General features: G+C 44.2%; 1 protein-coding gene across 3 annotated transcripts; it reads right to left on the bottom strand.

Annotated features, from left to right (window-relative positions):
- Window positions 1-8,930: 8,930 nt before the first annotated feature.
- Window positions 8,931-23,048, bottom strand: LOC311119551 (leukocyte receptor cluster member 9-like). Of its 3 annotated transcripts, none has more exons than XM_084157756.1 (6): window positions 22,984-23,048; window positions 22,477-22,629; window positions 12,619-12,700; window positions 11,726-11,859; window positions 11,285-11,614; window positions 8,931-10,818 (listed from the first exon to the last, which is right to left on the bottom strand). In XM_084157756.1, the coding sequence occupies exons 2-6, from the start codon at window positions 22,616-22,618 to the stop codon at window positions 9,803-9,805; spliced, it is 1,704 nt and encodes a 567-aa protein (XP_084013882.1). In that variant the 5' UTR covers window positions 22,619-22,629; window positions 22,984-23,048; the 3' UTR covers window positions 8,931-9,802. The 3 variants fall into 3 exon arrangements, with proteins under 3 accessions (XP_084013882.1, XP_084013884.1, XP_084013883.1); XM_084157758.1 differs by having other exon boundaries at window positions 8,931-10,812; XM_084157757.1 differs by lacking the exon at window positions 22,984-23,048 and adding an exon at window positions 22,866-22,949.
- Between the last annotated feature and the right edge of the window lie 3 nt (window positions 23,049-23,051).

The raw sequence follows: 23,051 nt of genomic DNA, 5'->3' as shown, positions 1-23,051 counted from the left end.
ACTCTATCGCCTAACCCCCCCTCCTCCACCCTGTTGGAAGGAAGTAAGAGGAGAGAAGGGTTAGAAAAATCAAAGGTGTGTGAGTGATACACATATTCCAAATCTCCACACCAGTGCTGGACCAATGAAAAATACTATGAGTAAACAAAGCCTTATGCAGTATGTGATGCCGGGTGATGGCTATTGCAACTGAAATGTTGTCTGTCTAACACCCTTTCTTACACACTGTGGTAGAGCCAGGGAAGAAAGTTGAGACGGTTCAGAGCAACCCTGCCAAGGGAGGGAGGGAGGGAGGGAGGGAGGGAACTAGGGGACATCAGCTCACCAACCACCCCCTCCTCCAGTCTGTGGTTGAACCGTTGTCAGCCATGCTCATGTTCACTGAAACTTCCTATTGCATCAATCAGTGTACTGTAGGTGGGTCAGGACAATGTGAAGTTGCCTCTAGACTCTGATCTAAGGTGATGTTTAAATTGTCTTCTCCTAGACTCTGATCTAAGGTGAGGTTTACATCGTCTTCTCCTAGACTCTGATCTAAGGTGAGGTTTACATCGTCTTCTCCTAGACTGATCTAAGGTGAGGTTTACATTGTCTTCTCCTAGACTCTGATCTAAGGTGAGGTTTACATCGTCTTCTCCTAGACTGATCTAAGGTGAGGTTTACATCGTCTTCTCCTAAACTGATCTAAGGTGAGGTTTACATCGTCTTCTCCTAGACAACATGTCAAAGTCATTCCACGGAGGTCCGAGTGTCTGCGGGTTTTCACTCCTCCCTTGTACTTGATTGATTAATTAAGGTCACTGATTAGTAAGGAACCCCTCACCTGGTTGTCTAGGGCTTAATTGAAAGGAAAAAAACAAAACCTGCAGACACTAGGCCCTCCGCGGAATGAGTTTGACACCCCTGTCCTAGACTCTGCTCTGGTGAGGTTTACATGGTCTTCTCCTCATGCTTAAGGTAAAGAATTGTGAAAGTCAAGGTAATCTAATCCTAGTCCCCTGTAGTTCAGTTGGTAGAGCATGGCGCTTGCAACGCCAGGGTTGTGGGTTCGTTGAATGTATGCACTCACTAACTGTAAGTCGCTCTGGATAAGAGCGTCTGCTAAATGACTAAAATGTAAAATGTAGATCAGAGCTATGCCTAATGGCTTCTACCTGGAGCGAGGAGGTATGCAGGGTGAAACCAGACAGATCTTAAATAAAGATAACATTGTGGAGCAGAAACCAAAGAGCAAGAGCAAGAGCAGACATTCACCTTCTTTTCATTGCTAGATATTTTTGCTCAGCTTCAATGCCATGTTTGGATCACGGTCGTGGGCAATTCCATTCCAATTCATTCAAGAACTGAAGTGAAATTCATCTGGCTGAACTACAGTGAGGGAAAAAAGTATTTGATCCCCTGCTGATTTTGTACGTTTGCCCACTGACAAAGAAATTATCAGTCTATAATTTTAATGGTAGATTTATTTGAACAGTGAGAGACAGAATAACAACAAAAAAATCCAGAAAAACGCATGTCAAAAATGTTATTAATTGATTTGCATTTTAATGAGGGAAATAAGTATTTGACCCTCTCTCAATCAGAAAGATTTCTGGCTCCCAGGTGTCTTTTATACAGGTAACAAGCTGAGATTAGGAGCACACTCTTAAAGGGAGTGCTCCTAATCTCAGTTTGTTACCTGTATAAAAGACACCTGTCCAAAGAAGCAATCAATCAATCAGATTCCAAACTCTCCACCATGGCCAAGACCAAAGAGCTCTCCAAGGATGTCAGGGACAAGATTGTAGACCTACACAAGGCTGGAATGGGCTACAAGAACATCGCCAAGCAGCTTGGTGAGAAGGTGACAACAGTTGGTGCGATTATTCGCAAATGGAAGAAACACAAAATAACTGTCAATCTCCCTTGGCCTGGGGCTCCATGCAAGATCTCACCTCGTGGAGTTGCAATGATCATGAGAACGGTGAGGAATCAGCCCAGAACTACACGGGGGGATCTTGTCAATGATCTCAAGGCAGCTGGGACCATAGTCACCAATAAAACAATTGGTAACACACTACGCCGTGAAGGACTGAAATCCTGCAGTGCCTGCAAGGTCCCCCTGCTCAAGAAAGCACATATACAGGCCGGTCTGAAGTTTGCCAATGAACATCTGAATGATTCAGAGGAGAACTGGGTGAAATTGTTGTGGTCAGATGAGACCAAAATCGAGCTCTTTGGCATCAACTCAACTCGCCGTGTTTGGAGGAGGAGGAATGCTGCCTATGACCCCAAGAACACCATCCCCACCGTCGAACATGGAGGTGGAAACATTATGCTTTAGGGGTGTTTTTCTGCTAAGGGGACAGGACAACTTCACCGCATCAAAGGGACGAAATCTTGGGTGAGAACCTCCTTCCCTCAGCCAGGGCATTGAAAATGGGTGGGTATTCCAGCATGACAATGACCCAAAACACACGGCCAAGGCAACAAAGGAGTGGCTCAAGAAGAAGCACATTAAGGTCCTGGAGTGGCCTAGCCAGTCTCCAGACCTTAATCCCATAGAAAATCTGTGGAGGGAGCTGAAGGTTCGTGTTGCCAAACGTCAGCCTCAAAACCTTAATGACTTGGAGAAGATCTGCAAAGAGGAGTGGGACAAAATCCCTCCTGAGATGTGTGTAAACCTGGTGGCCAACTACAAGAAACGTCTGACCTCTGTGATTGCCAACAAGGGTTTTGCCACCAAGTACTAAGTCATGTTTTGCAGAGGGGTCAAATACTTATTTCCCTCATTAAAATGCAAATCAATTTTTAACATGTGTTTTTCTGGATTTTTTTGTTGTTATTCTGTCTCTCACTGTTCAAATAAACATACCATTAAAATTATAGACTGATCATTTCTTTGTCAGTGGGCAAACGTACAAAATCAGCAGGGGATCAAATACTTTTTTCCCTCACTGTAACTGAATAGAAATGGGACCTGCCCACACCTGGATTGGATGAGTGTGATTCCTCTCTTATCCAGGGGACATCAACTAAACTAACTCCCCTGTCATTATGTATGAAAAATGTATGCACTCACTAACTGTAAGTCGCTCTGGATAAGAGCGTCTGCTAAATTACTAAAATGTAAAAAAAATTAAATGTCATCTCTACTAACAACCTAATTCATCATATAATATAATATATAATATAATATAATAATAATATAATATGCCATTTAGCAGACGCTTTTATCCAAAGTGACTTACAGTCATGCGTGCATAAAAATTTTTTTGTGTATGGGTGGTCCCGGGGATCGAACCCACTACCTTAGCGTTACAAGCGCCGTGCTCTACCAGCTGAGCTACAGAGGACCTTCACCTACCTTCACCTACGGGAGCAGAGTAGGGGAGATATGGGGAGGCCCAGTGTCAATCTCAGCCACACCACACAACCAGCACTATATAATGGAGGCAGAGTTGGGTCAATACAAGAGGGATATTCAACCGCCATCAGACCAACTATCAACACACCACCCCTCAACCATCCTGGAAATGAGAAGATACTATGACAGATAGTATGTCGACAACAATGATGCACTGTAGCAGCCTTCACACAACCACCCTCCAAAGGGAAGGAGAGAGGGGTGAAAACAAGGGAGAATAGGACAGTCTTCGTAGCCAAACTCCACCACCACACCCTGCTGAGAGACACTGCTTCCCCTCCTTTCCTAAAGCCCAGCCAAGGGGGAGAAAGTAGGGTAAATACAAAGGGAAATCCGGTTATCCCAAACAGACACCGCAATCTACATTACAATCACAGAGCTATGTAGAGGGGAAGAGGGGGAGGGGAAGGGGGCCACGACACTGATTGTGCAGATTAAGAGAATATCAGGGTTTTACAGTTGAAGACAAGAGGGTTTCAAGAGAGCCTAGGAAGAAGAGATCAGCACAGACTAGATCATTGACAGGAGTTGTACTGAGGAGTAGAGACGGGGGGTTGTACAGTACTGCTCTACATACAGGGAGACAGACAGACGGACGTTGAGTCAAGATACAATACTGTATTTGATAGCGTCTAACAGGGAGGGATTCTTAGATTTGGATTCTGCACCAGGCTCCTATCTTGGTTTTGCTGTCTTTGAATGTTGCAGAACATTCAATATTGTCTCACATTAATTCTCAGCCTTTTTAATGATCCATCTGTATGAGCACACAACTCTACATTTGAAGAGGCACTAGACACGATAAATAATCAGATATGACCATATCTGATCTATTTTATAAATATCAATCCAGTCTTTTTACTGTAGCAGTCATTTAAAATCAATGACGTCTCCATGGACACAGTCCAGGTGTTGGGGTCATTGTTTGGGATGTGTGTGTGTGGTGTGCATGCATGTGGATTTGCAGCATCCCTGGCCCAGAGAGGGTTAAACAGACATCCCAGACAGTCAATCCCAAGTTCATTAGAATAAGACTGTTTGCCTTAATGGCTCCAAACCCCCAACTGTTACTAACAAAACCAATGCCAACACTCCATTTCACTTATGAAACCAGCGGGGAGCAGAATGGTTTCTCACACTGCCGTCCATCTCCTCACACTGAGGCTGTCAACAGATTGATGTTGTTGTTGTAGTCTTACATTGTTATGGCCAGACTCAGATGGTAAATCAACAGACAGGAGTTTCATGTTATAGTTTTGAATTATTAGGCTGTGAGGTTGGTAGAGGATACTGCCACATTAGGTCAATTATAGGAATGTTATAGTGTGGTTAGACTATAGTGTGGAAGTGTGAATTGAAATTCAATTCATGTTACATTTTACTTATTTTTTTCCCATGTTACATGGAAAAGTCTACATTAACAATGTTCAGCAATTATCATAAATATGTCTATCCATCTATCTATCTACAACCAGATGTAGTGCCAACAATGGGAACTAGTGCTAACACGCACCCAGGAAGTGATTCATGGGGCACCAGGGAGGGAGCACCTTGGAGGGAGCAGCCTGAGCTGAGCAGTGGCTCAACAGCAGTTGTCAGAGGGAGGCAGGGAGGCAGGCTCAAGTTGACGTGATGCTTCCTGCCAGCTTGTTATCATGCTGGTTACCATTGCATAACTGAAGGCAAATAACTGGGAGTTTGCGCTCACATGATAGAGGGAGCAAGGAGAGAAGGGGAGAGGAGAGGGAGATGGAAGTAGAGAACCCAAAACATAGCCTTCTGTGCTGTGCACTAGCTGCTTCAAAACCAACAAGAGACTCTCAGGAACAACAAAGCTGAGGGGAAATGGATAGAATACAGTAGAATAGACGTCAACTATCTGTCACTGCACTGAACCAAGCTGACTGAATCAGCCCTGGGAATGTCTCTGTTTTGAAACAGTAAGTCAGGTATTTGTATTGAGTGAGACTCCAGAATGTGTTTCTCTACGAGGCCATTTTGTAAGGCGGTTAATGAGGAAGACTGAACATGTGCAGCTGGGAAGAAAATCCTCTTTGACAGTAAAGCCACCTTCTCCTTTATCATGTATTGAACCACACATTCTCATTACTACACATCACAAACAACAGCTTTGATCTGGGTCACTGGGTATGAATAATGACATGCAACAGAAATCATCATGCCACACGTTAAGGCCCAATGGTCCCCTTAAAGATCACTTAATGACACTCTTAATGACTGCAGTTTGAGACAGCTATCTGACCCTGTGATGATGCACACCATAGCCCAGTTATCATCAGTCAGTGGGGACATGAACAGCGCATTCAGTGTGTCTGTGTGAGGAGTACTGTATCTATAAATACACATCCTTTTCAGAACCACAAAAACAGACTCTACTAGAGGTTTAATTGTTTCATATAAAACTGATATTCAAGTTTCAGTTGAAATTCATGTTTGTGCAAACAATTTCCCACCAGGATCACGTACACACGTTTTTAACTATCCTTGTGGGTAACAAACAATTGATTTCCATTCAAAATCCTATTTTTCCTAACCCTTAACCTAACCTTAACCCTAACCTTAACCCCAAAACTAACCCTTATTCTAACCCTAACCCTAATTGTAACCCTAACCCCTAAGCCTAAATTTTCATTTTTTCTTGTGGGGACCAGCAAAATGTACACACTTGTCCGATTTTTGGATACAAGGATAGTTCAACCAAACCATACACACACACACACTTCCCCAAATCAATGAGAGATTGAGTGCATTCGGCTGCAGGGTACTCAGTGCTGTAGAGTCAATAAATCCAACATGGAGCTTTGGAGTGTACAAGAGGACAACATACGGTACCAAGAGGATAGACAAATGCTCCCTCACGAACAAGCTCATTGAGAATCTTGCACAATGTGAAATGTAGCATTTGAGAGAGGCTTGCTGAAGATAAGCCAAGCAAACTATTCAGTGACATAAAATGTGATATTTTATTAATATAAATAAACTCTCTTATCAACTATGATAAAGTCGAGATTGATTCACTCTGTTTTGAATTTTTTTGTCAAACTAACATCGTTCAACCTCAATGTTTTATAAATCATTTCCTAATTTCAACATCAGTCAATGCACACACATTGCGTAAAAATCCAAACAACCTTTGATGTAAAACCCAGGCTTCTCTCCACTTTCCATCATTGAACATAAACTGCAATGGTCTAACAGTGCATGATGAATCTATTTCACTTGACTGCCCATTAATCTTGTAGAATACAGAGACAATTAACACATGGTGAATGAGTGATTGGAGAGTGATCCGTTTCTTACCTTTGACTGTAGCGTTGGGAGAGTGCTCTGTTATCTCCTACTCTTCTCTGGGGTTCCGTCAAATATCTACACGCTCACTGAGGTATACCGTTGGCAACCATCAGCGCTGGATCCTCTTGAAAAAAACGAATTCTGGAAAATATAGGCTTCGGGACATGAACCCCAAATATATGATAAAAGGGAAAAAATGACAAGGTCTGTTTTTGGTTTTGAAATATTAAACAGCCTGTGATTGTTTGGTTGTCTGGTCACAGTGGAGAGGTGCTTGTGTTGATGGATAAGAGAGGAGCCCTCAGTGAGTGAGTGAGTGAGTGAGTGAGAGTGAGAAAGAGAGAGAGAGAGAGAGGGGATTAGGATTGAGAAGACACCCCAGAGGGACCCTTATCGTTGTGTCGGAACCCCATGCAGGCAGCAGATCGCTCAGCCAGGCGACTTCACAACAAGGCAGCGACACGATTGTGCCCAGCGATAATTAATCTGTTAACGGGGATTAGGGTTCCGTCCCCTCTCAGCTCACACACATGATGATGCTGCTGGGCGACACAGACACAGCTCTAACTGAAACCACCATCAACACTCAGTCATACACACAACATACCAATCTCTACACTCTCAGATTAGGCAAAAATCGGACAAAAATCAACAAATCATCACAAAAAAATATAAGATTGTCTAAATGCAAAATGAGAAAAGGTCCAATGATTCGAGTTTGAGTTATATTTCAGATTTCTGGACAAAAAAAGCAAAATCCACAAAATATTTATTGAAGAAATCTCCTGTCTGGTTAGGCAGGGCAGTGTTTTGCTGTGTTGTGCAGAGAGGAGGAGAGAGGGAGAGGTAGAGATGCACATATATTTAGACAGAAGCAAATAAGCACACCACTTAGATGGATACTGAGGGCAAGAGCGAAGGGAGGAGGGGGGAGGGGAGGGGAGGGGAGGGGAGGGGGGGAGGGAGGGAGGGAGAGAAAGCAACAAAGATATTGTGAATAGGAAAAAAGATGGGTTGTCAACTGGGCAATGAGTGAGCGTGAGAGAAAAAGGGAGGGATGGAGGGAGGGTGAGCGATGAACAGAGGGAGAGGGGAGAAGCGACATGCAATGGATTTGTAGGCAAAACCAGTTTTGAGTGGAGACTGCAAAATAGTAGCAACGCCATGATTCAACAACAACCAACAAAAGCAGAGATGGAGAGAATGAGAGAGATGGGAAGATGATAGATGGTCTTCCATGACCGTGGGTGATTTGACCGAAAAATAGGGGGATTACAAATAAACAATAAAAACAAAGTGAGAGTGGGAGAGTGAGAGACCAGCGTGTTTGTGTGCCATTTGAGGATGGGGGAGAGCAAGAGAGCGAGAGGGAGGGGTGGGGTTAGTTTTTCTGTGTCACTGAAAGGGAGTGGGGGAAGGGAGTCAGAGAGATAATGCGAGCAAGGGAGCGTACGGGAGTGAGTGAGAGAGAGAACACACTCACTGACTCATATGTATAGTGTGCGTGCATCTAGGAGGAAAAGGGGGGAGAGAGACAGAAAATGGTATTATGTATGCAAGAGTTACTCAGAGAGAGTTAACCGTGCCTCATTGGCTCTCATTCAGACCCAGCACTATACTGTAGCAGCCCATCCTCTCTCCTCTCTATCCTCTCTCCATCCCCCCTCTCCTCTCTCCATCCCCCCTCTCTCTCTCCTTTCTCATCCCTCCCTCTCCTCTCTCCATCCCCCTCTCTCTATCCTCTCTCCATCCCCCCTCTCCTCTCTCCATCCCCCCTCTCCTCTCTCCATCCCTCCATCCCCCCTCTCTCTCTCCTTTCTCATCCCTCCCTCTCCTCTCTCCATCCCTCCCTCTCCTCTCTCCATCCCCCCTCTCCTCTCTCCATCCCTCCCTCTCCTCTCTCCATCCCTCCCTCTCCTCTCTCCATCCCCCCCTCTCCTTTATCCATCCCCCCCTCTCTCTCTCCCTCTCCCCATCCCTCTCTCCCTCTCTCCATCCCCTCTCTCTCTCCATCCCCCTCTCGCTCTCTCCATCTCTCTCCATCCCCCCTCTCTCTCTCCCTCTCCCCATCCCTCTCTCTCTACCCCCCCCTCTCTCTCCATCCCCCCTCTCTCTCTCTCCCTCTCCTCTCCCCATCCCTCTCTCTCTCCATCCTCCCTCCATCCCTCTGCTGTTACACAGAAATATCACCACTCAGACATTCACAAAAATAACCAGTTCAATATTTAATGTCCTTGGCAATCCAAAAGTCATAATTCTTTGCAAAAGCAGATATTTTACATTATCAATGTTGCACCGATCAGTGGATTATATTAAAATATTAATATTACATTATTACAATTATAAAATCATATCTGCAGCTGCAAAGCAAGAATTGATTGGTTGAGATCCAGTTCCCCTGATGGAAAGATAATATTTCAGTCATTATTATATTAAATAAATGTCATTACTACATCAGTATTAAAGTATGCAAAATTAAATGTAACGTGGGTGTCCCTCCCTGTGAAAGCTATAGAAATGGTACAGTAAATTAGTAATTACAATTACTGCTGCTTCATCATGGTCCATAGCAGATAGTGGCACTTCAGGAACATTGGGATTTCATTTTTAATCAATGAAGCTGCAATATGCAACTTTTAGGCCGACCCAAACAAATTCACATAGAAATATTAGTTATAGATCTGTCATGGTCATTGAAAGCAAGTCTAAGAAGCGGTAGATCTGTTCTATGTGTGCTATTTCTATGCTTCCCGTTCTTAAGTTTCAATGTTGCCTTTTACTTTCGGTTTTGTCCACCAGCTTCAAACAATATTTTTGGTTATTGAAAATATATCTCACAGCGGTTTAGATGGTACAATGATTCTCTACACAAAACAAGCAATGATTACTTGTTTTGTCACATAAACTGAAATTAGGCAAACTATTTGAATTTTAGCAACCAGGAAATGGTGGAGCGATTTCTGCATATTGCACCTTTAAATGTGAAACCATGGAGACTGTGAGGTGTGGAAATGTGGGTTCTTCTGTGCAAATGTAGCTCTGTAAAAGAGCACCTCCATACCTAAACAAACACACACCTCCATTTTACCGGAGATTGACCAAACACAGTGTCTCATAAAACCCATCCCCAGTCATCCCCATGCTACACAGGTGCAGCCTATTTATAGGCAGTCGCCCAAAATTCACCCCCTTACCCACCTTCAGCTCCCCCACCCCCTCAAACACCCTCGCTCCCTCCCTGTCCTTCACCTTGGCCAGGGTGAGGTGGTAGCGTGGTGTGAAGGAGTCCCTGTGCAGCCAGCCCTGCTCTCTGAAGGCCTCCTGTAGGCCAGCGTTCAGCTGCTGGAGGTGAGGCTGAGGCTGGGGGCTCAGGTAGAGAACCTTCCCACCAAAGTGCTTCAGTTTCAGGGGGAAAGAGACGGCCACGGGGGGGTTGCGGTCCAGGTAAGCGAAGCGTTGGAGCATCTCCCCAGCGGCGGTGACCTCGGCTGGGCCGGGGAGGACCAGGAGACAGAGGGTGACATGGAGGGAGGAGGGGGGCAACCAGTGAGGGGCGGATAAGGGGAGGAGGGAGGTGAGCTCCTCCTGAAGGCGCTGGAAGGAGGAGAGGATGGAGGGAGTGTTGGCCCGGAAGGTGATGAAGTGGGTGGGCTTACGTTTGGAAGGCCGGCCTCCACCCTTCTCTGTTCTCTGCTCCAGAGGCACAGACGGACACTGGGCTAGGTCTGGGCCTTTCTCTGCATCCCAGTAATCTTTCCATTTTTCCTCCTCACCTTCCTCCCCCCTGCTCTCTCTTTCTCTCTGGGATAGAGAGATCTGGTCTGCTATGACGACTAAAACGGAATCCTTCCTAACCTCCTCTTCCGAGGGTTCTGATTCTCTTCCTACTTCCTGTTGGTTCAGTGGAGTACTTCCTGTGCCTGGTCTGATCGACTCAGGCATCTGAACACTTGTCTTGCTCTGATTTCTTTCCTCCAAGTGTCCGTTTTCAACATCCTGTTTTATCAGGTACTCTTCACGCTCTTCTCCCTCCTCTGTAGTGATGACGCCATCTTGTTCTTCTCTTAAGTCTTGTTGTTCAACATCTTGTGTCCCTGTTCCTGCCAATAAACAAGCAGATTTTGAAGGGTAACCAAACATTATGACAAAAACATGTTATAGACTAACAAAGTGAAATAGAACAGTATGTTAATCCAGGTTCTAGAGCTGTGTAAATCCCTCGCCCTCTCTCTCTCCCTTCCTACCTTCCTCTCTCTCTCCCTACCTTCCTCCCTCCCTCGCTACATTCCTTCCTCTCCCTCTCACCTTCCTTCCCCTCACTCCCTCACCCTCTCTCCTTACCTTCCACCTTCCCTCCCTCGCCCTCTCCCTTCCTCCCCCCCCCTCACTCCCCCTCTCTCCCCTCCTTCCCTCACTCCCTCCCCTCCCTCACCCTCTCTCCCTTCCCTCCCTCACCCTCTCTCCCTTCCCTCCCTCACCCTCTCTCCCTTCCCTCACCCTCTCTCCCTTCCACCCTCCCCTCCCCTCCCTCCCTCCCTCTCTACCACCTCCCTCGCCCTCTCTTACCCTGCTCTTGCTCCTCCTCCTGCCCAAAGGGGGGCGCCAGACGCTGTCCAGTGGATCCAAACACCGTGTCAGTTCTGTTGTTGCGGTCCCAGACTCTACGCCCTCTATGGGTGAAGTACTGGATCCTGTGTCTGGGCAGGGCTAGCTCAGAGGAGTAGTCACAGTCGCAGGGGTCGGCATCCCAGTTGAACTCAGAGAAGGGGCGCTCCAGCACCCCAAGGAAGCGGTCCACGTACCCCACCACGAAGTCTGCCGCCTCCACCGACGGGTCCCACAGGATCCGCGAGATGACGTCATCGGCTGTGCGCATGCGGGGCTTCTTGGTTGATTCTGAGGGGAGAGAGAAACACGTTTGTCAGCTAGTTATACTTAGTTTGCAGTAAACAGGTATTTTAGTGGGTTCTCATATGTTCAGTTATATTTAATGGAGGGATATTGTACCTTTTCCCTCTGTGTCTTTTGGCTGGTTTGTTTTACTGCCTTTTGCTTTCTTCTTGAGTTTTCCCTCCTTTTCTCCATCCTCCTTCCTGTTTTCCTGGTCTATAACAGCCTCTGGGTCGTCTAATGTTGGAGTGCTGAGAAAGAGGGAAGGAGAAAGAGGGATTTTATTCATCACTCTGGTCAATGTAAGAGCTAACCTGTTAGGTCTACCTCATACTGATAGGACAGTGACCCCTTAGATGGATGTATTTTAAGAGGTTTATCTAGATGTCTAAACAGATGCATTCATTTAACTCTGCTATTCTTTACTATTCTACCTCTTCACTTACCCATGCTATGGAATTAACTACCTATCTATCCTATTTCTATTGTGCTACATGATTGATTACCACTTGGTTCAGAGGCTCTGTCTGCTGTGAGGGCATCAGCCAACACCACAGATGCTGATTCTCACAGGAGGGAAAACAACATCTTCTTCTGAAGATTCCACTGTCACCAGGCAGAAGGCTTAGTGATGAGAGGGAGGACTCAGATTCTGAGGGCCATCTGTTTAGGGCTGGCAGCTATATGCTTTGAAGATTTCTGTCTTATTTTGTTGTTCAAGTGGTTAGAAGTCTGAAATATACTGAATATTGAGTAAAATATTAGCCCCTAACCCCTGGGCATTTTCAGCTGTTCTAGGGCTGCACAAACATTATACATCAGACAATTTAATTCATGTTTTTTTAACCATTACATGAATGTTAAAGAAATGTTTAGACATCACAGTAACAATGTCATCATGGCACCATCAAAAGTCGAAATGCAATGTTACTTAGCCATTGCCCTGTCATAATTCCTGGTATATAACATTATGTTGTTACAGGTCGGTGGTGAGCGTGTTAGCTACAGACCTGTGAGATCGACGACACCTGTTTCCAAAACGACACTTTCCCAACAAGAAGAACTGACAGACACCTGCTCCCTCCTCCTGGCCTAGTACATCAGAGAGAGAGGGGGGGGGGGGGAACAGTTATTTTGCAGACTGTTTCATCCAAAGTCAGTTACAAAACAATACAAATAATGAGCTGAAATATACTGATTCTTATTCTCTTGAGGCCTTATATAATATGTGGATGGTAGTTTGTCCTTCCCAGTGTTATCACAGTGTCCTTGGATTTACCTAGTTTTAGATTTTCCATTGAGAACAAATGTTAAATTCCCATGTATTGGTCCACCAAGACTAGTGTGTATATAAAGACGGGGACTGAGCCCAGTAGACTACATTAGTTCTGAAGAGACATTCATAATGAGGGGTGCTGTAGCTCTGCTGGTGTTGCTGTTCTGTCTGTCTGGGACATGGGGTCAGGGAGAGAGATGAGGGGTCAGAGAGAATGACATCACTCAACAGGGTCATGATTACCCAGAAATTACCCCCAGACATGCAACCTGCCAGACCAGCCAACCTGACAGTCTTTACTGAACTGAAGGAGCTGAGAGACATGGTGGTGGAACAGAGAGTGGAGCTGAGGAACATGGGGGCCAGTGACAGCCAGGTGGACGAGCTGCAGAAAGAGGTGGTGAACCAGAGAGTGGAGTGTCACTTAGACTGAACTGCACTTCCACAAGAACAAGGTGGAGGAACTGGAGGGAGCCAATGCAGGTAAAAAAAATAATTTGCTAATATTTAAATCGAACAGACAACGAACAAAACAGCATTCTGTTACTTAATATTGTTCTGTATGTTATTGCAGTCTCTGAAATCAAGATTAAAGAGCTGAAAAGAGAAAATGTAGGTAACGTGACTGAATACAGAAAAATGATTTCTTTATCATTCTAACAGTTTAAGGACCTACAGCTCTCAAAATATGTTCTCCGTTTTTGTTCTCTCAAATTCCAGGCCAAGCAGCAGAACTGTCAGCCATGCAGGCCAGTGACAGCCAGTGAGAGCGAGAACTGATGTGGATTTTTACATTGATATGGATTTTTTAGATTGGTACATCGCTGTTGCTAGGCAAGACCTTAATTAATTCCTCTCACTAGGTTTGTGTGTGTGTAAAATGGGCATCTGACCTGTCATCGGGTCAAATTCTACAGTTGTCTTATCTTATCAGTGACTGAAATCAGACTGTGACCCTGTGGCTCTCCTTAGGCATATCCCTGGAACAAGCCAGGGTTGAACAGAGTTCAGGCTAAACCCTTTGTCTCTCCTTGGCCATCTTCTTGATTAATTACAGCATGACGGGGTGGGCTTGGGTATGTTTGAGAGATTGATTGTGGACCTGCCATGTCCACAATCAATCTCCAGGTCAAGCCAGGGTGAGCCGGGGTTGAACAGAGTTCAAACTGAACATGATTTTGCATGACAAGCCTTAATTGGTCGCACCACCATTGTTTCCAAACTGGATACATAGAGGAGAAGTCAGATTTCGCCACTATCAAAAACTAAGGAAGTGGGCAGAGCGGTCAAGAGGTGAAAACTGGAGACAGTGGTGGTGGAACCAAAGAGGGAGGGGTTAAGCTAAAATGTATGTAAAATGACTATATAAACTGAGAGCTGGGAAGTGGAAAAGGAGATGCTCTGCAGACCACTCGGCTTTGTCCATTGTAATAAAGTCTATCTTAATTCTACAAAAACTACGGAAATACTTTGGTTCTTTGATCAATATAAGGACGAATTTGCCACAACAGAACACAGGTACAGTATTGAAAGAGCTTAATGATGACAGATGAATCATTTGTTTACAGTCGGTAGGATTATTTATTTCCCCCAGTAGATCATTGAAGAGTTAATATTTGCTCTGAAATGTCTCTCTAGCACAGGAGGCCAGACTGAGTGCCAGTGAGAGAGGTGGAGGAGCTGAAGAAGGAGAATGCAGGTTAGAAAACACACAAATGTAGTTAATGTGCCGCACTGACATTTTCTTCACAGGTGTAGGATTACTGCGTATACTATATCATATAATGGGAAATAACATACACTACGGGTCAAAAGTTTTAGAACACCTACTCATTCAAAGGATTTTCTTTATTTAAAAAAAAATTCTACATTGTAGAATAATAGTGAAGACATCAAAACTATGAAATAACACATATGGAATCATGTAGTAACCAAAAAAGTGTTAAACAAATCAAAATATATTTTATATTTGAGATTCTTCAAATAGCCACCCTTTGCCTTGATGACAGATTTGCGCACTCTTGGCATTCTCTCAACCAGCTTCATGAGGTAGTCACCTGGAATCCATTTCAATTAACAGGTGCGCCTTCTTAAAAGTTAATTTGTGGAATTTCTTTCCTTCTTAATGCGTTTGAGCCAATCAGTTGTGTTGTGACAAGGTAGGGGGGTATACAGAAGATTTGGTAAAAGACCAAGTCCATATTATGGCAAGAACAGCTCAAATAAGAAAAGAGAAACGACAATCCATCATTACTTTAAGACATGAAGGTTACACGCCTGAGTGGCGCAGTGGTCTAAGAGATCCTGGTTCGAATCCAGGCTCTGTCGCAGCTGGCCGCGACCGGGAGACTCATGGGCGGCGCACAATTGGCCCAGCGTCGTCCAGGGTAGGGGAGGGAATGGCCGGCAGGGATGTAGCTCAGTTGATAGAGCATGGCGTTTGCAACGCCAGGGTTGTGGGTTCGTTTCCCACGGGGGGCCAGTATAAAAATATATATATATATGTATTCACTAACTGTAAGTCGCTCTGGATAAGAGCGTCTGCTAAACGACTAAAATGTAAATGTAAAAATGTCAGTCAATCCGGAAAATGTCAAGAACTTTGAAAGTTTCTTCAAGTGCAGTCGCAAAAACCATCAAGCGCTATGATGAAACTGGCTCTCATGAGGACTGCCACAGGAAAATAAGGCCCAGAGTTTCCTCTGCTGCAGAGGATAAGTTCATTAGAGTTACCAGACTCAGAAATTGCAGCCCAAATAAATGCTTCACAGAGTTAAAGTCACAGACAAATCTCAACATCAACTGTTCAGAGGGGACTGTGTGAATCAGGCCTTCATGGTCGAATTGCTGCAAAGAAACCACAACTAAAGGACACCAATAAGAAGAAGAGACTTGCTTGGGCCAAGAAACATGAGCAATGGACATTAGACCATTTGAGATTTTTGGTTCCAACCGCCATGTCTTTGTGAGACACTGTGTGCGTGAACAGATGATCTCCGCATGTGTATTTCCCACCGTAAAGCATGGAGGAGGAGGTGTGATGGTGTGGGGGTGCTTTGGTGGTGACACTGTCTGTGATTTATTTAGAATTCAAGGCACACTTAACCAGCATGGCTACCACAGCATTCGATACGCCATCCCATCTGGTTTGGTCTTAGTGGGACTATCATTTGTTTTTCAACAGGACAATGATCCAACACACCTCCAGGCTGTGTAAGGGCTATTTTACCAAGAAGGAGAGTGATGGAGTGCTGCATCAGATGACCTGGCCTCTGTGAGAGCAAAATTACAAGATTATGTTCTAATACTGTTATTGCATCAAATGGTTGTTTTCTGCAATAGAATAGGGTTCTTAGAACTCTCATGTGTCTTTGTTAACACTGACAGTAGATGTACGATGCCTTAGGTGATCAACCTAACAAGCCACATTCCATTCATGTGAGGAAGGTGTCTCCAGTCTGACTGAGCCTGCAGTTTATAGACCCAATTGGTGTTTGTGTATAATGAGGTACAAGGGAGAGATGGCTCAGGTATGGATAATGATGAGAGGAACCTTGTTTTGGGGGCCAAACTCTGGTTTCTGTACAATAAGAACAGTCTTCATGGCAAATCCTATCTGGCTGGGGGATACTCCTTTCTCATATATCAAGTCTCACCTTGTGACCCATTCCATTCATCTGTTATTTGTCATGTAGACTAAGAGAGTGTATCTTTGCTATAAAATATATTTGTATTCTTTGTGTCAGGGCTCTCAGCCCAACAGTCAAGAGTGTTGGGTCGACCAGCCTCGTTTTGAATAAAGTCATATCCTGATTGGTGATTGACCTTGTCTCTCCTCATTATTGATTTGAATTTCCACTACACCTCCACAATCCCCCGACCTCAACCAAACTGAGATGGTTTGGGATGAGTCGGACCGCACAGTGAAGGAAAAGCAGCCAACACGTGCTCAGCATATGGTGGAACTTCAAGACTTTTGGAAAAGCATTCCAGGTGAAGCTGGTTGACAGAATGCCAAGAGTGTGCAAAGCTGTCATCAAGGCAAAGGGTAGCTACTTTGAAGAATCTCAAATATAAAATATATTTTGATTTGTTTAACACTTTTTGGGTTACTTCATGATTCCATATGTGTTATTTCATAGTTATGATGTCTTCAATATTATTCTACAATGTAGAAAATAGTAAAAATTAAGAAAAACCCTTGAATGAGTAGGTGTTCTAAAACCTTTGACTGGTAGTGTACATGAAATCATGAAACTGTACTCACAAACAGAACAAAAGTGGCATTTACACTGCTTTGATTGATTCTGGGAGGATAGGACCCTTCAATGCTGACGTCCCACTGGTCTACAGCAAAGTCTTCACCAACAAATCGGAAAGGCCTACAACTCACTTACAGGTAATGGCTACACCTACAGTGGGGGAAAAAAGTATTTGATCCCCTGCTGATTTTGTACGTTTGCCCACTGACAAAGACATGATCAGTCTATAATTTTAATGGTAGGTTTATTTGAACAGTGAGAGACAGAATAACAACAACAAAATCCAGAAAAACACATGCCAAAAATGTTATAAATTGATTTGCATTTTAATGAGGGAAATAAGTATTTGACCCCTCTGCAAAACATGACTTAGTACTAGGTGGCAAAACCCTTGTTGGCAATCACAGAGGTCAGATGTTTCTTGTAGTTGGCCACCAGGTTTGCACACACCAGGATTTTGTCCCACTCCTCTTTGCAGATCTTCTCCAAGTCATTAAGGTTTTGAGGCTGACGTTTGGCAACTCGAACCTTCAGCTCCCTCCACAGATTTTCTATGGGATTAAGGTCTGGAGACTGGCTAGGCCACTCCAGGACCTTAATGTGCTTCTTCTTGAGCCACTCCTTTGTTGCCTTGGCCATGTGTTTTGGGTCAATGTCATGCTGGAATACCCATCCACGACCCATTTTCAATGCCCTGGCTGAGGGAAGGAGGTTCTCACCCAAGATTTGACGGTACATGGCACCGTCCATCGTCCCTATGATGCGGTGAAGTTGTCCTGTCCCCTTAGCAGAAAAACACCCCCAAAGCATAATGTTTCCACCTCCATGTTTGATGGTGGGGATGGTGTTCTTGGGGTCATAGGCAGCAATTCCTCCTCCTCCATACACGGCGAGTTGAGTTGATGCCAAAGAGCTCGATTTTGGTCTCATCTGACCACAACACTTTCACCCAGTTCTCCTCTGAATCATTCAGATGTTCATTGGCAAACTTCAGATGGGCCTGTATATGTGCTTTCTTGAGCAGGGGGACCTTGCGGGCGCTGCAGGATTTCAGTCCTTCACGGCGTAGTGTGTTACCAATTGTTTTCTTGGTGACTATGGTCCCAGCTGCCTTGAGATCATTGACAAGAGCCTCCCGTGTAGTTCTGGGCTGATTCCTCACCGTTCTCATGATCATTGCAACTCCACGAGGTGAGATCTTGCATGGAGCCCCAGGCTGAGGGAGATTGACAGTTATTTTGTGTTTCTTCCATTTGCAAATAATCGCACCAACTGTTGTCACCTTCTCACCAAGCTGCTTGGCGATGGTCTTGTAGCCCATTCCAGCCTTGTGTAGGTCTACAATCTTGTCCCTGACATCCTTGGAGAGCTCTTTGGTCTTGGCCATGGTGGAGAGTTTGGAATCTGATTGATTGATTGCTTCTGTGGACAGGTGTCTTTTATACAGGTAACAAACTGAGATTAGGAGCACTCCCTTTAAGAGTGTGCTCCTAATCTCAGCTCGTTACCTGTATAAAAGACACCTGGGAGCCAGAAATCTTTCTGATTTAGAGGGGGTCAAATACTTATTTCCCTCATTAAAATGCAAATCAAGTTATAACATGTGTTTTTCTGGATTTTTTTGTTGTTATTCTGTCTCTCACTGTTCAAATAAACATACCATTAAAATTATAGACTGATCATTTCTTTGTCAGTGGGCAAACGTACAAAATCAGCAGGGGATCAAATACTTTTTTCCCTCACTGTACCTACCTACATATATGGACATGAGAGTACACTCTGGGCCAGCTAACGTTACTGAGTGCTGATGGAAAGGGTTGAACTCTTCCTGTTTCGTTTTTTCCTCTGATGCAGGTATCTTCACAGCACCAGTGAGAGGAGTCTACTACATCAGATTCACAGCCAGTGATGCCCCTAGCCCAGGAGACATTGGCGTTTACATGTACAAGAATGACAAGAGAATCATGTTTAATTATGCACACAATCCTGGTGGAAATCGTAGATTTGTGGTAAATGCAGTGACTCTAGAGCTGAAGGAGGGGGATGTGGTCTACATGAGTCTCCCCTCAGGCATGGGGCTGTATGATGATTCAGATAACCTCAACACCTTCAGTGGCTTCCTACTCTTCCCTATGTGAGGGGAATCATTTCAAATCATAGCCCCAATAAAACTACAGTGGGGAGAACAAGTATTTGATACACTGCCGATTTTGCAGGTTTTCCTACTTACAAAGCATGTAGAGGTCTGTAATTTTTATCATAGGTACACTTCAACTGTGAGAGACGGAATCTAAAACAAAAATCCAGAAAATCACATTGTATGATTTTTAAGTAATTAATTTGCATTTTATTGCATGACATAAGTATTTGATACATCAGAAAAGCAGAACTTAATATTTGGTACAGAAACCTTTGTTTGCAATTACAGAGATCATACGTTTCCTGTAGGTCTTGACCAGGTTTGCACACACTGCAGCAGGGATTTTGGCCCACTCCTCCATACAGACCTTCTCCAGATCCTTCAAGTTTCGGGGCTGTCGCTGGGCAATACGGACTTTCAGCTCCCTCCAAAGATTTTCTATTAGGTTCAGGTCTGGAGACTGGATAGGCCACTCCAGGACCTTGAGATGCTTCTTACGGAGCCACTCCTTAGTTGCCCTGGCTGTGTGTTTCGGGTCATTGTCATGCTGGAAGACCCAGCCACGACCCATCTTCAATGCTCTTACTGAGGGAAGGAGGTTGTTAGCCAAGATCTCGCGATACATGGCCCCATCCATCCTCCCCTCAATACGGTGCAGTCGTCCTGTCCCCTTTGCAGAAAAGCATCCCCAAAGAATGATGTTTCCACCTCCATGCTTCACGGTTGGGATAGTGTTCTTGGGGTTGTACTCATCCTTCTTCTTCCTCCAAACACGGCGAGTGGAGTTTAGACCAAAAAGCTCTATTTTTGTCTCATCAGACCACATGACCTTCTCCCATTCCTCCTCTGGATCATCCAGATGGTCATTGGCAAACTTCAGACGGGCCTGGACATGCGCTGGCTTGAGCAGGGGGACCTTGCCTGCGCTGCAGGATTTTAATCCATGACGGCGTAGTGTGTTACTAATGGTTTTCTTTGAGACTGTGGTCCCAGCTCTCTTCAGGTCATTGACCAGGTCCTGCCGTGTAGTTCTGGGCTGATCCCTCACTTTCCTCATGATCATTGATGCCCCACGAGGTGAGATCTTGCATGGAGCCCCATACCGAGGGTGATTGACCGTCATCTTGAACTTCTTCCATTTTCTAATAATTGCGCCAACAGTTGTTGCCTTCTCACCAAGCTGCTTGCCTATTGTCCTATAGCCCATCCCAGCCTTGTGCAGGTCTTCAATTGTATCCCTGATGTCCTTACACAGCTCTCTGGTCTTGGCCATTGTGGAGAGGTTGGAGTCTGTTTCATTGAGTGTGTGGACAGGTGTCTTTTATACAGGTAACGAGTTCAAACAGGTGCAGTTAATACAGGTAATGAGTGGCGAACAGGAGGGCTTCTTAAATAAAAACGAACAGGTCTGTGAGAGCCGGAATTCTTAGTAGTTGGTAGGTGATCAAATACTTATGTCATACAATAAAATGCAAATTAATTACTTAAAAATCATACAATGTGATTTTCTGGATTTTTGTTTTAGATTCCGTCTCTCACAGTTGAAGTGTACCTATGATAACTCGACATGGTTTGTAAGTAGGAAAACCTGCAAAATCGGCAGTGTATCAAATACTTGTTCTCCCCACTGTATGTAACTACCAATGAAAATTCTTAATACAATTATATTCAGAAAACTGATGGGAGTGATCTAATCTAAATCACATACCACCACACCTTGAATGATGTCATAGTTGAGGATTTAATGAGACTGCTATTGTGCAACTTCTGATTAGGACAACCAGGACTCATTATGTCAGGGGTGTCAAACTCATTCCATTCAGGGCCTAGTGTCTGCTGGTTTTTGGTTTTCCTTTCAATTAATACCTAGACAACCAGGTGAGGGGGAGTTCCTTACTAATCAGTGACCTTAATTAATCAACAAGTGAAAACCTGCAGACACTCGGCCCTCTGTGGAATGAGTTTGACACGTTCATTATCGCCTTTCAATTCATAAATCTCTCCCAACGTATTAGGTTTCACTGATTTCCCAACATGAATGTTACACAGTATCTGACACACATCTACAGTATTACTGGTGTGTCAGGCACGTAATTTGTCCTTACAGGAGGGGTTTCCCATAAGAAGTATGATAGTGCATAAAACATTGCAAGTGTAATTCCATCCGTTCTTGGCACTGACAACATTTGGACTGGACTGACTTGGCTCGCAACCTAATGACACAAGAGGGGGTACACAGACAGTTTGGTTGGTTTCTTCCTTTCCCAAAAGTAGGAGTAGGATGAACTCACCCCTAGACACTGACCTAGGTTAGTTCTGTTTTCCTTAGAAGTTAGCAAGAGTGAGCTGATCCTAAATCTGTGCCTAAGAGCAACTTCCATCAGGAGCTTTCTGAGAGAGTGGGGGATTAACAAGTGGGAAAATCACAGCTTTCTCCCAAATATCAAATTAAATGTTATTAGTCACATGCTTCGTAAACAACCGGTGTAGACTAACAGTGAAATGCTTACATAGGGGCCCTTCCCAACAACGCAGAGAAAGAAAATAGAGAAATAATAGAGAAGTAATAACACGTAATAATAAAAGTAGCTCTCAGAGAGATCACACTGTCTGATGAATGCACCTAAGATATACTCACAGTGTGGAATTTCTGTGGAACATATTATCGTTACTTACACAAACCCAGACTTCCTTTAGGGATGATGAGGATGGGGTGAACACCAGTGGAGGCTGGTGGGAGGAGATATAGGAGGACAGGCTCATTGTAATGGCTGGAATGGAATAAATGGAACGATATCAAACACATCGCACATATGAAAACCACATGTTTGACTCCGTTCCAATAATTCCATTCAAGCCATTACAATGAGCCCGTCCTCCTATAGCTCCTCCCACCAGCCTCCATTGGTGAACACCCAACTTCCTAGGTACCTCGATATTAAAAAAGGTCCTTCATAATTTGATCATACCTAGAAAAACTTCAGTGTTGTGTAATTATCAAAACATTAACATTCTCTTTCGCTGTCATTTCTGCTCTGCCTCTAAAGAAGCATATATATGTTCTAGTTAGGCCTACATCTCATACGAGTACATAACTGTAAGTCGCTCTGGATAAGAGTGTCTGCTAAATGACTAAAATGTAAATGTACCAGCAGTGCACACTGAAACCAACTGAATGACAAAACATTACCTGCTGTCACCTGAGGTCCATCTTGGCTGGGACTGGCTGGGACCTCTGTCTTTGGCCCCTCTGTAGATCTATGCTCCTGTGCTCTCCTGTCCTCCAGGTTCTCAGCTGAGTCCAAAGGCAGACCTGTCTCCTCTGACGCCATAGTCAATCAACCTGTGGGTGTAAAAGGTTATTATACAAAAGTTGTAACTCTGTTTCTGACTGTTAACATAACATTACAAGCGCAACCAGTTAATACATCAATCACTTTAGCAAATATTGATTTTGGAAATACAGTAGCTAGATATTTAGAAGTAAGTTGTGCTAAAATAGCTAGTAGCTTGCTACCTAAGCTAAGGAAAATGGAGAGGTAGCCTGCTCTAATGAGGAAGTACGTCGCTACAACACACCCAAGAGTCAAGATAACAAGTTATAAGTTACAATGCCACCCAAACGTTGAACATTAATATAACGAGAATGTAGTACTGTATAATATATGCATTATGATACATTATTGTTATTAGTTACCTGAATGAACACCCTCTGACTTATAAACAGATACGTCACAGATTCTGTCTGAAGCTACGGTAAATATG

The sequence above is a fragment of the Coregonus lavaretus genome (genome assembly GCF_964263955.1).
Source record: "Coregonus lavaretus genome assembly, chromosome: 3".
Taxonomy (NCBI): domain Eukaryota; kingdom Metazoa; phylum Chordata; class Actinopteri; order Salmoniformes; family Salmonidae; genus Coregonus; species Coregonus lavaretus.
This window is presented reverse-complemented; position numbering and strand designations above follow the sequence as displayed.